General features: G+C 41.3%; 1 protein-coding gene across 1 annotated transcript in view; it reads right to left on the reverse strand.

Moving 5' to 3' along the window:
• The window catches only part of LOC144762471 (adhesion G protein-coupled receptor F5-like), a 937,058-nt gene that overhangs the window by 81,577 nt on the left and 841,924 nt on the right, over positions 1 to 13,557 (reverse strand). Inside the window, exon 22 of the mRNA XM_078647684.1 lies at positions 2,594 to 4,021. Coding sequence (XP_078503810.1) covers positions 2,594 to 4,021 — 1,428 coding nt within the window. The remainder of the gene's footprint in view (positions 1 to 2,593; positions 4,022 to 13,557) is intronic.

A 13,557-nucleotide genomic window follows, 5' to 3' on the forward strand; every position in this document is an offset into this window, starting at 1 on the left:
TACCCCCTACTCTGGGAATCTGATGAGTTTAAATACCTGGGTATCCGAATTTCAAGAAATAAAGATGCACTGATGAGAGTTAACTATGGGATGGCCACTGATAGGATAACTGACAACATCACTAAATGGATACACCTACCACTTTCCATGGCAGGCAGAATTATTCTTATCAAGATGGTAATATTACCTAAACTATTGTACTTGTTCATTAATATCCCATACCACCCAGGGAGGTTTTTCTTTTGCACACTTAGGACCCAGCTCACGAGGCTTGTGTGGGGAGGGAAGCAGACACGACTTAACCTGGATACACTGATGCTCCCATATCACCAGGGTGGATATGAAGTCCTCAATTTCGAACACTATTATAATTGCGCTCAGGCCCACTTTGCAACGTACTGGATCCACCCTCCACCGTATATGGCTCACCTGCCAGTGGAAGATGGCTACATGGCCCGACGCCTCCGGCAGGCTATCTGTTTACACCGGTGAGGGAGAGGGAGAGGACCCATCCAGTGTTGACTGCACAGTGCTGGCATGGCGGCAGCTCGCCCGAGTCATGGGGAACCCCTCATTTTTGTACTCCCCTCGGTTATCCTTATTGAACGATCCCAGGCTGCAAGTGACATGCGAAGTGAATGCTAACTAGACTGAAATATAATACCTTCGGGGACCTTTATTTCGGAGCGCACACCCCCACATTCTTATATACACGGCTCCAGCAAAGCGTCAGAGCTATTACCCCTGCTTTTTCTGATGAGCAGGATACCTTTGCACCCCTTCATGCTTTATTGCAACAGGAGCCCCCCCCCCGACACATCATATCCCTCTTGTATAAACACACGCAGAGCGCCTTACCTGCTCACACGAGCCAGACAAGCCTGGGATGCTGACCTCGCCGTATCCTTTACGGCTGACCAGTGGGAACTCAGCTGTGCCCAGACAGACAGAATCACAAGCAATAGTCGGCTACGCCTTATCCACTTTAAATTTCTTCACCGTCTGTACCACACCCCCGCTAAACTACATAGGTTTCATCTCAGGGATAATACACGTGAGCGCTGCGGGGTAGAGGAGGCAGACTTTATACACCTGGCATGGACCTGCCCTAGAGTGGCAGACTACTGGACGCATATTTTCGAAGGCCTTTCTGATATATTGGGGGTTACAATTGCGCCATGCCCACTTATGGCCCTGTTAGGCCTGACACAAGACAGCACTACGTTCCATAAAAGGTTTTCGGGTATGGGCTTACTCTTGGCCAAACGCCTAGTGGCATGCAGATGGAGTAGGGGTAGAGCCCCTAAATTAAAATCCTGGATTCATACTATGTCCACTTGGCAGGATCACATTCGCTCCTACGCAGAACTGTTTCCCATAATGTCACGGCCGAAGGCCATCTAGGGTCCACTCACTTCTTATCTCCTTAGACAGGAAGGGGATGGGGCAGGGAGGGAGGAGCGAAGAGACCAGGCGAACGATGGCTCACCTCGCGCCCCACTGCTTGCACCGGTGCTGTAGTCATTTTAGGGTTCAAGATGACTTCATTAACATACTCAAGTGGGATGGCGATATTTGGGGTATTGTGTTAAGAGTGTCCTGCAATTGAGGTTGGAGTGCCGGGGCAGTAGCTTGCTCGGCAGTGGGGTTGTCTTTTTCCCCATGCATCGTCATTGGACTGCCATTACAGCCATATGTAATAATTCAGAACACTGCATCGACCTGTTGCCTAATATGCCATAGATTGTATCTCGTTATAATATTTTCTTTTTTCTTTCCTGTAACATGGCATGTAAGGTGTTTACGTGATGGGAGTACATTGTTTTCTTGTTTTTTAGTTCCTATCTATTTCATGCACAATTGAATTGAGAACACGGGAAGGTATCAATGCTCTGTTTCATGCTCTGGCAGTTGCCTTGCCGTTGTGTACCGCGCTAATCATCAATAAAGGTTTTTGAAAATTATAAAAACAAAAAGTGAAATCGCAGTTTATCATGTCAAACTGTATACCTAAAAGTGCCACTGGCAATAAAGTCTATGACCGTTTAGTCTCTGCTAGGGAAAAATGAGGCTATAAAATCAATATTTGGTATTTATCTGAACCTTTCTGGAAATCGAAAGTCGGAGTTACCACATAATAACTGAAGTACCTATGGGTATTTATTTAATATAGTGTACATGATCAACAACAGTGAAAATCTTTAAAACAAAATGTGATAAGAAGGAAAAACTGGAATTTGGCAAATTGCTTGTGCCCTTGCATGAGCAGTTCAACCAGTTCTGGATTTTTCTTCAAATTCTAGACATTGTAGCATGCTTTCTCTCTAATGGAAGCAACAGGACAACAAATCATAGAATGCAAAGAAAAATACCTGAACTGGATGAGCTTCTCACACATGCCTGGGAAATTTGAGACATGTGCAAAGTGTTTGTTTTATTTACACAATGGCTGATGATTTAGCTGATGATTTCAGTGAGATGAGACTTGTTGATGTTTCAGAGCCATCATTTTATCCTTTTATAAAGAAAGAAAGAATTATAGTCAATGCATAAGGTTAAATATTAAAGAATTGGCAGGACATCACAAACTAACCTGGAGTGAATTCAGAAGCGAAAATATTACTTTGAGCGCAAAGCTGTTTGTTATCAATGTCCCTATTCCAAATCCCCAGGTCAGGCCAAGCAATGGTGTTAAGATGGCGACGCTTTTAGCAATCTTGACTATCGTGCTCTTCTCTTCATTTCTTGGCCTATCTCCAACAGAAGGCCTCAGGAGTGTTATGATGACCACAGCGAGTATGATAAAATTGACAGCAACAATTGTTAAGGCAGGTACAACAAAGGCAAGGAATGCCTTGCTATTTATGATGTTAAGCCAACAGCTACTGCCTTCTCTGTAATAGTTCTGTGGCCTTGTGACAGCTACACTAACTATAGATATGATGAGGGGGCATCCATAGCCCAAAGAGAATGCTACTGCCAACATAGTTGTCTTACTCATATCTTTCAAAACATAAACAATACGATAAAAGAGAATAAGGCCCATAGTGAGCATCCAAAAGAAAAGTGCAAGGTAGAAAAAGTGAGCAAAAAATGTAGCAGCATCACAGGCTTGTGCTGTACTGGTCGTTTCACTGGTGTAAGTTTGATTGGACAGTTGTGCTGTGAGGCTGGCTCCAATGATGAACCAAATATCTGCAATCAGAAGCGATACAGCGATGTTGACCAAGCACACATGCCGCATGTAGGATGTTTTATTTTTGGTAACAGATTTCCAAACCAATCCCTCAATTATGAGGCAAAGAACTAAGCTTCCCATGGAAATGCCCACACCAATGTAAGTGATGTACTCTAAGGTGGCCTCCCTCTGTTTTTCTTCTACTGTTGTAATGCCTCCAGATGGTGAGGACGAGGAGGACGAGGAGGATGACATTAATACTGAGAAGGCAGTCAAGTGATCACATGTACATATGACTTGATTTGCTTCTTCAGTGGCTCTGCAGCCCTCTGTGTCCCAATCACCGGATCCGTTGCCATTGAACTTCCAGAAGACACATGAGGCATTAGATAGGGAGCGGTTGATTTTATCAAACGCCATTGATATCTTAAAATCTTCGCTTGAGTTGGTGTCGTTCTGGTTCCCCACAACTGTTGACATCACCAAGGCATTCACAGACTGATTTTGAGTTGCTGTCAAAATGTTACTGAGCTCGGAATAAGCAATGGTAATTAAAATGGAGCTGCGAATGGTCGCCAGTGTCTCGTTAGCAATGAAAACGTTTCCTGTTGTATTTCCAAAAGTAAAGTTTTTTTGATAGCTGCCAGTCTCATTAGTGACAACAATTCCTTTCAAAATGATGGTCTTTGTCTCTTGTGAGATGGTGTCGTTTATCTGAAGCGCTTTTGAAAATTCCTGCGTGGACTCAAGCAGCCGAGAGCCGCCCTCAATCCTCTGCGTTTCACTCACAGTTGCCCACGTGTCCTGCTTCTTCACAATCACATCTGCTGTATTGAGAAAGTTCTGTAACAAATAGAACAAATAATAACGTTGTGGGACTACATTGGAAAGTCGTACAACAATTACTCAAACAAAGTACAAAGACGTTTTTAGAAACGACTTCCTATGAAATAATAACTTTGAATCATACTGTAGTGTTTATGATTTGTAACATGCAGACAAATGAGAGGCCACAGGTTCTAGGTACAGAAAATAATGTAACAAGTAAAATAAAAAAATGACTCACCGCGGAACGGAACTATTTACAGAGGAGCAAGCAAAGTTTCCACATGAAGTAAAAACAAAGCTACATATTAATCCAATACATTCTGCAATAAAGGGGCGCAAGAATATAAATGAGGAAGCGGGTTACCATCTATGGTAACATATAATCTTCAATAGCACAAAGTGCATGTATGACAGGCAGAATCAAGTGAATTGCCCGCTTACTTCTATAGCATGACTAGGTTTAGTTAAAGCAGTCGCTTAGATTATGATGCAGATCTGAGGTTAACCTGAACCCTATTGCAATATTCTTTGTGTCCAGTCGGGGCTTCATTAATAATTGTAGCCTAGGATAGTTTTTTTTAATTGACAAACTGTAGAAAATATACGATGAGACTGGGCACAACCACGGTCATTCTTTTACAATTTGGTCCATAAATAAATACTAAAAGGCACTATGATCCAAAGACCATAACAGAATACATCTAGGAAAGTCGCCTATTGACCTATCAAGGACACATTGGTAAGCAGTTTAGCGCAAATAACTTTTTCATAATTTATCAAGATTATTGTGGCATATATTATGTACCTCTAAGAACATTGTAGACCAATTTCACCCATAAGGCTAATGCTCTACATCTCTCAGCCATTCTAGGTCATCACTGCATTCTCTCCTTCCATCTCACCTGTCTCTTTGCCTATTGGTCTGGTATGGACCTCAATGGTTCTTGGGGCGACTCTGGCATGGGAGTAATTCACTGTATACCTCTGATTGCATGTTACAGTAGACCATATCTGTGTGCCATTCCTCCAGTGTTGGGACTGGACCTCGAGCACATCGCATTGCAATCCGGCGTGTAGCCAGCAGTAGGCTTATAGCGACCAATCTCCGGACTTTCCTGTCAATGTTTCTATCATAGTGTAGTGTTTTATCTAGGAACCTGAATCGATATTCCTAATTTATGCCCTTGTCCGGTTATAATCAATAATATCCATACAACGGCATAATAATCATATCCATAATTCAGTCGTAGCACATGCTGTCACATTAAGCAAGGCTACTTCTCCGGCCCCCTAGTAAGCACACCGAGTTCTCTAAACAAAACCAAGCCTCCAGCAACCTGGGAAATCCCCCTTGCTTTTGTTTTGATTTCGTCCTAGAACTCCTGTAAAGCACTGTAAGAACGGCCAGTTCTTAGTGACATCTTTATTGACGTCTTATGTCCAACCTTACGTCAAACCCAGGCACCTTTCAGGTATAAATATGCCAACGTTGCCTTAAGCAAACACACGGTGGTGATTCTGGAGCAGAGCAGCTATCTACTTGCCCGAGAGCCCAGCTGATGCGAGAGCCCACGGACGCTGCCCCTCCTCCCTGACGCACTGAGAGAGACGCTGTCTTTTCTCCTGCCGAGAAATCCAGCTCCGGTGTTTCCAGATACCTTCGCGGGTTACTGGGATATCGAGTCCTGAGAAAGAGATACAAGACCTCCTGCTTTCTATTACCCAGGTATGGAACTGACTAAACCCTTACAGAGAATTCTTGAGTCAGATTCTTGGCAAAACAAACTTAACTTAAACTGCTACTTAGTTACTCCTTCCCACCTATTAGGCTTAGGTCAGGTACACCGGGGTAGGCGTATTTAGAAGCAGCAGTTGAGTACGATTAGTCAATGTATATATGTATGTATTTATTTTATCTATTTTAAAGTATCATATGGCTAAGAAACCATATCAATGCTTTTACAGTATTATTTTATAATCCTCCTTTTACTGTACACACTTTACTTTACCATGAGCATTACAATCGTGGCAATTCATTTCTCTTGTATGAGGAAGAAGACTGCTCAATAAATAACACCTTTTATTGAAAACGCCCGTCTCTCTTTTCTCTGCATTCTGGTGAAACTAAGTACGCACATTTGACTGAGTGAAATAGCTGTCTATTGTTTTCACACGACTCTAGAGATACACTCTTATTCAGGGAGAGTAAAGTTGTCATGTTTTATGGTTGTCAGAAGCTAATCCCTTCTTGTCTATCCAGGGAGGTTAAACTCCTCCTCGTTTGTTCGAGAAAGTTTCTAGTGACCTCTGAGCTAGCTGGCAAACCTTAAGTCTAATATAGTCAGTAGAGACCTAGATAACCTCAGTCCTACGTCTACACTGCTGAATATATTATTCCAATGCGCAGAGCCTATTGGGAATATAGGAACTACACTACATGGCGCCCAACGTTTGGTAAGGCGATAAATCTAACGCAAGACGTTAGAGTAACTCAGTCGTGCTTTTTCACACAGACTCCAAAAAGACGTCTGGAGTGGGTAAAAGGTTAAAAATCCGCCGGAACTTAGTAGGAAGAGATTTCTATGTATAGTTTTTGGTTTAGTCAACGTTGAAGGATACAGTGTTCTAAAAATATTGTGCACCTAATCTTTGTTTCCTTGAAACCTGATCTGCAACAAAAACCTTTCTGTCAGTAAAAATGTCAGAAAATGAAGAAGAAAGGGAGACAGCTAGAATAGCAGCTCAACTCCTAGAGGATGACACTAGTCTCCTGCAGACCGACCCGAATGCTATACTCATTCCGGTCAACATAAGAAAAACTATAACTCTTAAACTTATAGAGAATGGACTAACATCGAGAGGTGGTATAGTCGTAATCGTAATTGAGGCACATGAATATCGGCAGACAATGGTATTCTATTCATGGATAAACTTTCCAGCAGCGAATGCTGTCACACACGAATTCCACTATTACAAAATAGAGGAACCTCCGGAGGAATACACTCCTTTCGAGGAGGTGGAAATCCCATTAAAATACCAAGAGCTCCTGCTCTGGTTTAAAGGCGCCCTAAAACATAATAATCACATCACCAGGCTCGGTCCACTAGGTAGACCAGGAGCAACGTGGCCGGTTCTAGCCAGCTACACACCACATCCAGACATTGAAAAAATGTCAAGTGAAGAACTCTTAGTTAAAGTAAAAGAATTAACACAGGCATATAGAGAGTTGGTTCAATTGGCAACGGAGGATATAACTTTCCTCCAGAAATTGAAAGAAACAGATATAGCAGAACAACCATTTGAACTTGCCAGAATCATAGAAAAATCCTATGAAGAACTAGGAAGAGATAGTTTGGGTGGGAAACCCGTAAAACCCCAACTAACTGAAAATCCTGAAAAGATATTTATTAAAAATAATCTAAACACTCCAAAAAAGAGCTGGGATGGAAATAAACAATCCACTCCCAAAGAAAAAAGATTCCAGTCCAGAGGAAGGTCTCCTCGGCGGAGAGAAAGATCTCCAGACCAAGGACACAAGTCTCCCCAGAGGGAGCCCTCTGAGAAAAGATACAACCTTAGAAATAGGGATGATCTAAAGAAACCTGATAGATATCAAGATATTGATACACGTCCCTCTCGATCTTTTCAGACTTCCTCGCAGAAATCGGAAAGAAGAGGACGGTCAGAACACAGGGAAGAGCACGTCAAGTCCAAAGACAAGGAACCTGCTCATCAAAGTAAAGAATTACAATTTCCAAGAAAAAAAGTAGCCAGTATTAAAATAATCAAACATGCCGAGGATACTGAGGACACAGCTGAAAAACGGAGAGTGGGCCCAGACAGTGCTAGACAGCGCAGCAGAAGTGACCATAGCTCGCAAGATCCTGATGAATCATCTGGAGACAGTGGGCATGAATGAATACATTCAAGTGGAAACTGCAGACAGCAGAGTTAGCAAACCTCATAAAATATACGAGATAACATTACGTATAGAGGGAGATAAGACTAGGAAAGTAAGGGGTCTATTTTGGGATGACCTTTCCAAAGGCTATGACATCCTTTTAGCTGAAAAGGACTGGCCACCAGAGTTTGTCAGGGAGTGCCCTCATGGCGAAGAAATGATTATGCCTGCCTTCTCAAATCACATTCCAATTCATAAAAAATATACACTTGCAAGAAAGTGGGCAGTAGCCCAAGCTCCTGCATTATATAAAAATCATGTAGGATGGGATGAGGACTCTCCTCCTCACAAAATCCAATTAAAATGTCAACCAACTGCACAAAGGCAGTACCCAATTAAGCAAGAAGCTAAACAACAGGTCAGGGAGATCTTAGATCAACTTGAATACCAGGGGGTGATTGAAACATGCACCTCACAAATGAACAATCCTTTGTTTCCTGTCTCCAAGCCAGATGATTCATATCGTCTAGTTTTGGACTACAAACACCTAAACTCATGTTGCAAAACATTTGCAGTACAAAACTCACACAGTGCAGCACTAATGAATAACATATTGCGCAAAAAATACAAAACAACATTAGACATCTCTAATGGATTCTTTTGTCAAAACATTGCACCTGAAAGCAGGTATTTGACCGCTTTCTCGATAAAGGGCTCGCAGAAAATTTCTGTCGACTCCCACAGGGGTTCAAGAATAGCCCAGGATTATTCTCAGCAAGAGTAACGGAGTAACTACAAGTGTATGATGATGAGGCATTATCTTATGTCGATGACATCTATTTGACAGATGATGACTTGGATACTCACTTGAAAAGAGTGAACACCATAATACTTGGGTTCGCAGCAGAGGGTTACAAATTCAACTTTAAAAAGTCACGAATTGCCCATCTGACTGTCCTGTTTTTAGGATATGAATTATCAAGTGAAGGCAAAAGCCTAGCAGACAATTTCTTAGAGAAGTGTGCTGTACTCCAAGCACCAAAAACGCTGAGGAACTTACAATCAATACTAGGTTTCCTGAATTTCGGAAGAACTTACATTCTAAATTATGCAGAGAGGGTTAAACCTCTCTATGAATTAATAAAACCTGATTTTAAACCAATCAATTGGACTCAAAAACACACAGAAATTTTGAGATCATTGCAAACAGACATGTTAGCAAAAACAAAATTGCAAACTCGCGATAATACACGCAACCTTGTAATCCGAGTCATCCCAGGAAGATGCGGATTCAAGTGCCTGACCTCTAATGAGGGAGAAAAGGTACCAATAGCATACAAATCACACTTATACTCACAAGCTGAAAAAACATTCAGTCTTGCAAAAAATATTGTAATTGCGGTTCAAACAGCTGTAGCAAAAGAAAGAGCCCAGGCCCAAGGCAGACCGATTACTGTTTTAACAGCAGAATCAGCCTTCGAGTCATTAACAAGCCCATGTAATTTAACTACCGTGGCATTAGATCCAAAATGGATACAATGGGAGAATTCTCTTGCTACAGAAAAAGTGAAATACTATTTTGATCCGGAAATACTATTTTGATCCGGAAATGAAAAAATTGAAATATCTAACGTATGAAAAAGAATATCCTCTGCCTAACGACATTCTGCTCCTACAACAGTACGCCTGTGTAATATACACAAACAGTTATGCAGAACCCTAAGTTTGGGGAAAACGAGCTTATAACGCTACGTGCGAGGTTGTCAAATGCCGGTGGCGCGGAGGTAAATTGAGACCACTGGTAACAATGTCACAATCTGTAAAAAATAATTCAGGTAAACAAACTGAATTAATATCTTTAAAAATGGCGCTCGACATTGCAGATGGCAAATTCACGACACTAATAGTGTGCGATTCGCATTCTTGTGTCAAATCATACAATAATGACTTGCAGAAATGGGTTCAAAACGGTTACAAAGATGACACAGGTGCCACAATCAAGCAAAAATCGCTTTGGGAACAAGTAGTTCTTTTGAAGAAAGAACTACAAAAGACTCACGTGATACATACAATGAGTCATCAGCGTGATGGCGTTCACGCTGCAGGGAATTCATTGGCTGAGACAGCCACAGCGGAAGCAACTAATCCGGCTTCCGTAGCCACAAAAAAGCGTTCAGAAAATACATAGACTGGGAAACCATGCTGGCAGTAAAAACGTCTTCAAAAGGCGACTCTGCAGCATTACCCATGAACTATCCACTCAATTATACATACATAATCGATGCAAACTCCGTTCCTTTTGCTCGAATCCCTGGAGTGGGGGATAGAGTAATTCCAAACACGAACAGGAGAGTCTTGCTAATAGCAGACGCACACATGGGTGAAGGTCTAGGGCACCGAAGGATCAAGGAATCTCTGAATGAATTACAATCAGAATACTGGTGGCCGGGAATGAGGTTGGATAATCACAAATTTGCAAAAAATTGTGAAAATTGCAACAGAGATCGCAGTTGCGAACCGGCCGAAGTAGTGCCAGAACACCTAATAGAAAGCATAAGGCGATCTATACGCATGATTAAACAGGAAACATGCGTCCCAATGTATATTATTTATGACTAGATTCACTTAAAATGTAGACACCAGTGCTCGGCTGACGCCAGAACTGTTATAAAAGATTTGCGAGTCTATATCGGCACATACGCAATTGGCATGCTACATTCTGACCAGGGTCCTGCTTTTAGCTCTCGAGCTTATAAGGAGGCCATGACCAGCATGGGTATTGCATTGCGGTACTCTTGTCCCTTCCATCCTGAGGGAAACGGGATTGTGGAAAGAAAAAACCGAGACATAAAACAATCTATAACGGCGAGGGTATTAGGTACGGGTGATGGGTGGGTCCAACATTTAACAAGTGTCCAACGTAGTCTTAACAATCTGCCAAGAAATTCTCTAAAAGGTTTCAGTCCGTATGAACTATTGTTCGGTACTAGAATGCATATTCAGGACTTAGATAGTCAGACTTCAGTGGTAGAAGAAAAATGCTTTGATATCAAAGATCGTTTGGCTATTTTACAGGACTTAAATGAAACAAGAAAAGACCTGAGCTAAAACAGCAGCCAACAGCCACTGAAGAGAAACCACATGTCCCAGCAAGGCCTGTCTGGATTCCAAAGATTGGGGATCTGGTCAGAGAGAAGATCGCGGTGAAGAAGGAATTTGGGCCTTCTTACAGAAAAGCAGTACCTGTCTTAGCTGTCAACGGAACAAGATCAGTTGTACTACCGCCCCTTGCTGGTAAAAAGGAGAACCGAGTTGTATCAATCGACCTGGTAAAACCACAATCATGTGGCCAATAATAAGTAGTAGGCCCTGTGGACTCCCAAGAAATAGCAGAAGACCAAATCTTGCTACAATCCAAAAGGTTCAAACTGAGAGACTAATCACATTTGATAAAGCTGCAGTGATTAAAAAGGGACTATGCAATAATGCCATGGAACTTGTGCCTCTTGAAGCCCAAATTGAAACAGTCCATCAAGAAACACCTGTCTACAACGATGTAGCCACAGACTATGCTAATGAAACAAAGAAAATTCCAAAAGCAAATAAAAATCCGGAAGTGATTCCAACAATTGATAGAAATGCATCTGGCTACTTCATCAATTTCGATGACTTTTCTGAGGATCCAAGCGAGCCTGAAGAACAGCCAACAACGAAATCTTTTAAAAACAAAGTAACAGAACTCTTTCATCAACTCAAAGAAACCTATCTGATTTCTCCATGGATTGAACTTTGGATTGTGTTAGGTGTACTTTTCCTCCTGCTTTGGCTCATCATGGTTCTTTGTTTGGGAAAATTCATTGAGGGAAAATATAGTACAATGGACACAGCAAGTCAGAACATCAACTTGGTCCTAAAGCCACACAAGTCATCTCACATTGAGAAAAGAGAACTATCGTCCGTGAATGTCACAGCCAATCCAGTACCCGGTGGGGTAGCTTGGGACAAAACAGATTACAATATTTATGGCCCGGTCGAGCTCTTGAAGTATCCACACCAGTTTAAGATTTCATTGAGTGACTTTGTAAAACCGAGCACATTCTCTGATGATTGGGACTTTGAAAGTATTAATGATAAGATGTCAGATTTAGTAATGTCAGCAAAATTTACAGAACATGATTACTTGCAGGGTTCATCTAATTATGAAGAAATGTACTGCTACAACCATTTTGCACATCACTATTTGCATAAATCTGCTCAACCTAGAAATGTTTTAAATTATAATCAGTGGGAACATTGTGCAACTCCACCAAAAGGCAGTTCAAAAACATTTTATGAGAAATTCCCTTACTTCTCAGGGTTTAACACAAGTGAAGCAGAAGTCTTTTATTTCAAAATGTTAAATAAGACAGGAATGAAAACAATGCTGTCAAACACTAAATTAATCTATTCAGAAGCATTTTATGAACAAATGACTACATTTGGTTTTGATTTTTGGAAAAACAATATTGAAACAAAAACCATCTGGGGTACCAAAGATTGGCAGGTCCAAGGTATAGAATCATTATTTAGAGCCTGCATGATCCCAGAACAAATTATATTTTTGAATGATAGCATTCAACAGACAACCTGTCTTGGCCTAGCCAAAATTAAAGACTTAAACAAACCGTCTATTCCAAAGCCAACACCTGACAGTAATAGCACTACAGATGTTGAGATAGACGTATCCCATAATTTTAACCAAAACAGAACACATCCTGATTGGAAAAAATGGTTGATCTGGCCCACAGACACAAATAAGTGTCAAGATAGATTCCTGAACAAAATACAGGGGTTCAAATTGACCAGGCCAGACCCTAGATACTCCCAGAGACAACATCCAGGGATAGTTACAACATACAGTGTAGGAAAACTCTGCCTCGAATGGCTACAGAAATCCACACTGGCAGAAATTAAGCAACACTTGACTTTACTTAAAGACGGTGCTGACTTGCGTGATTTCATAATGGGACCACGCAAACAGCGTCAAAAACGTTTTATAGCGGCCGGTATATAGGCAGCTTACAACGAAGCTTGGAAAGAAACGCAAATTGAAACAGCAGAAAAAATACGGGAAATTGACCGTATTAATTTGGAAAAATCACTTTCTGTTGTGGACAATGGGTTAATGACTCTGTCTTCCAGAATATATTCACTGGACAGTATTGTATCATCTGCTATAGATATAATAGAGCAGGACTTGCTAATGTTACAACATGGTCAGTCCCAATTGTGTTCTATTGTACAGCTAGGCTGGACGTTACAAAATCTGCGTTCAGGCTACGTGCCTTGGCGTTTAATCAACACAACGTCATTATTCTCTATCTTTAACCTTACTGATACGCAAATCAGCTTGGCACAGAAAGGAGCGTAATATACAATTCTGAGCATTGAAAAACTTGAGAGATTACCATTGACAATGTCAGAACGACCTGTCATTGAATGGATAATACACGGAATAATAACTATTCCGATAACAACTTTCAAATTTAAATTCTGTCAAGAATATATACCAGCAGGCCATTATGAAAGGTTGGGTAAAGAGTACATTAAGTCATCATGGAAATTACCTTACACACACACATGTTATAGTGAAAAGGAACAGAATGTATTT

This window comes from Lissotriton helveticus, chromosome 6, assembly GCF_964261635.1.
Source record: "Lissotriton helveticus chromosome 6, aLisHel1.1, whole genome shotgun sequence".
In the NCBI taxonomy this organism is placed as follows: domain Eukaryota; kingdom Metazoa; phylum Chordata; class Amphibia; order Caudata; family Salamandridae; genus Lissotriton; species Lissotriton helveticus.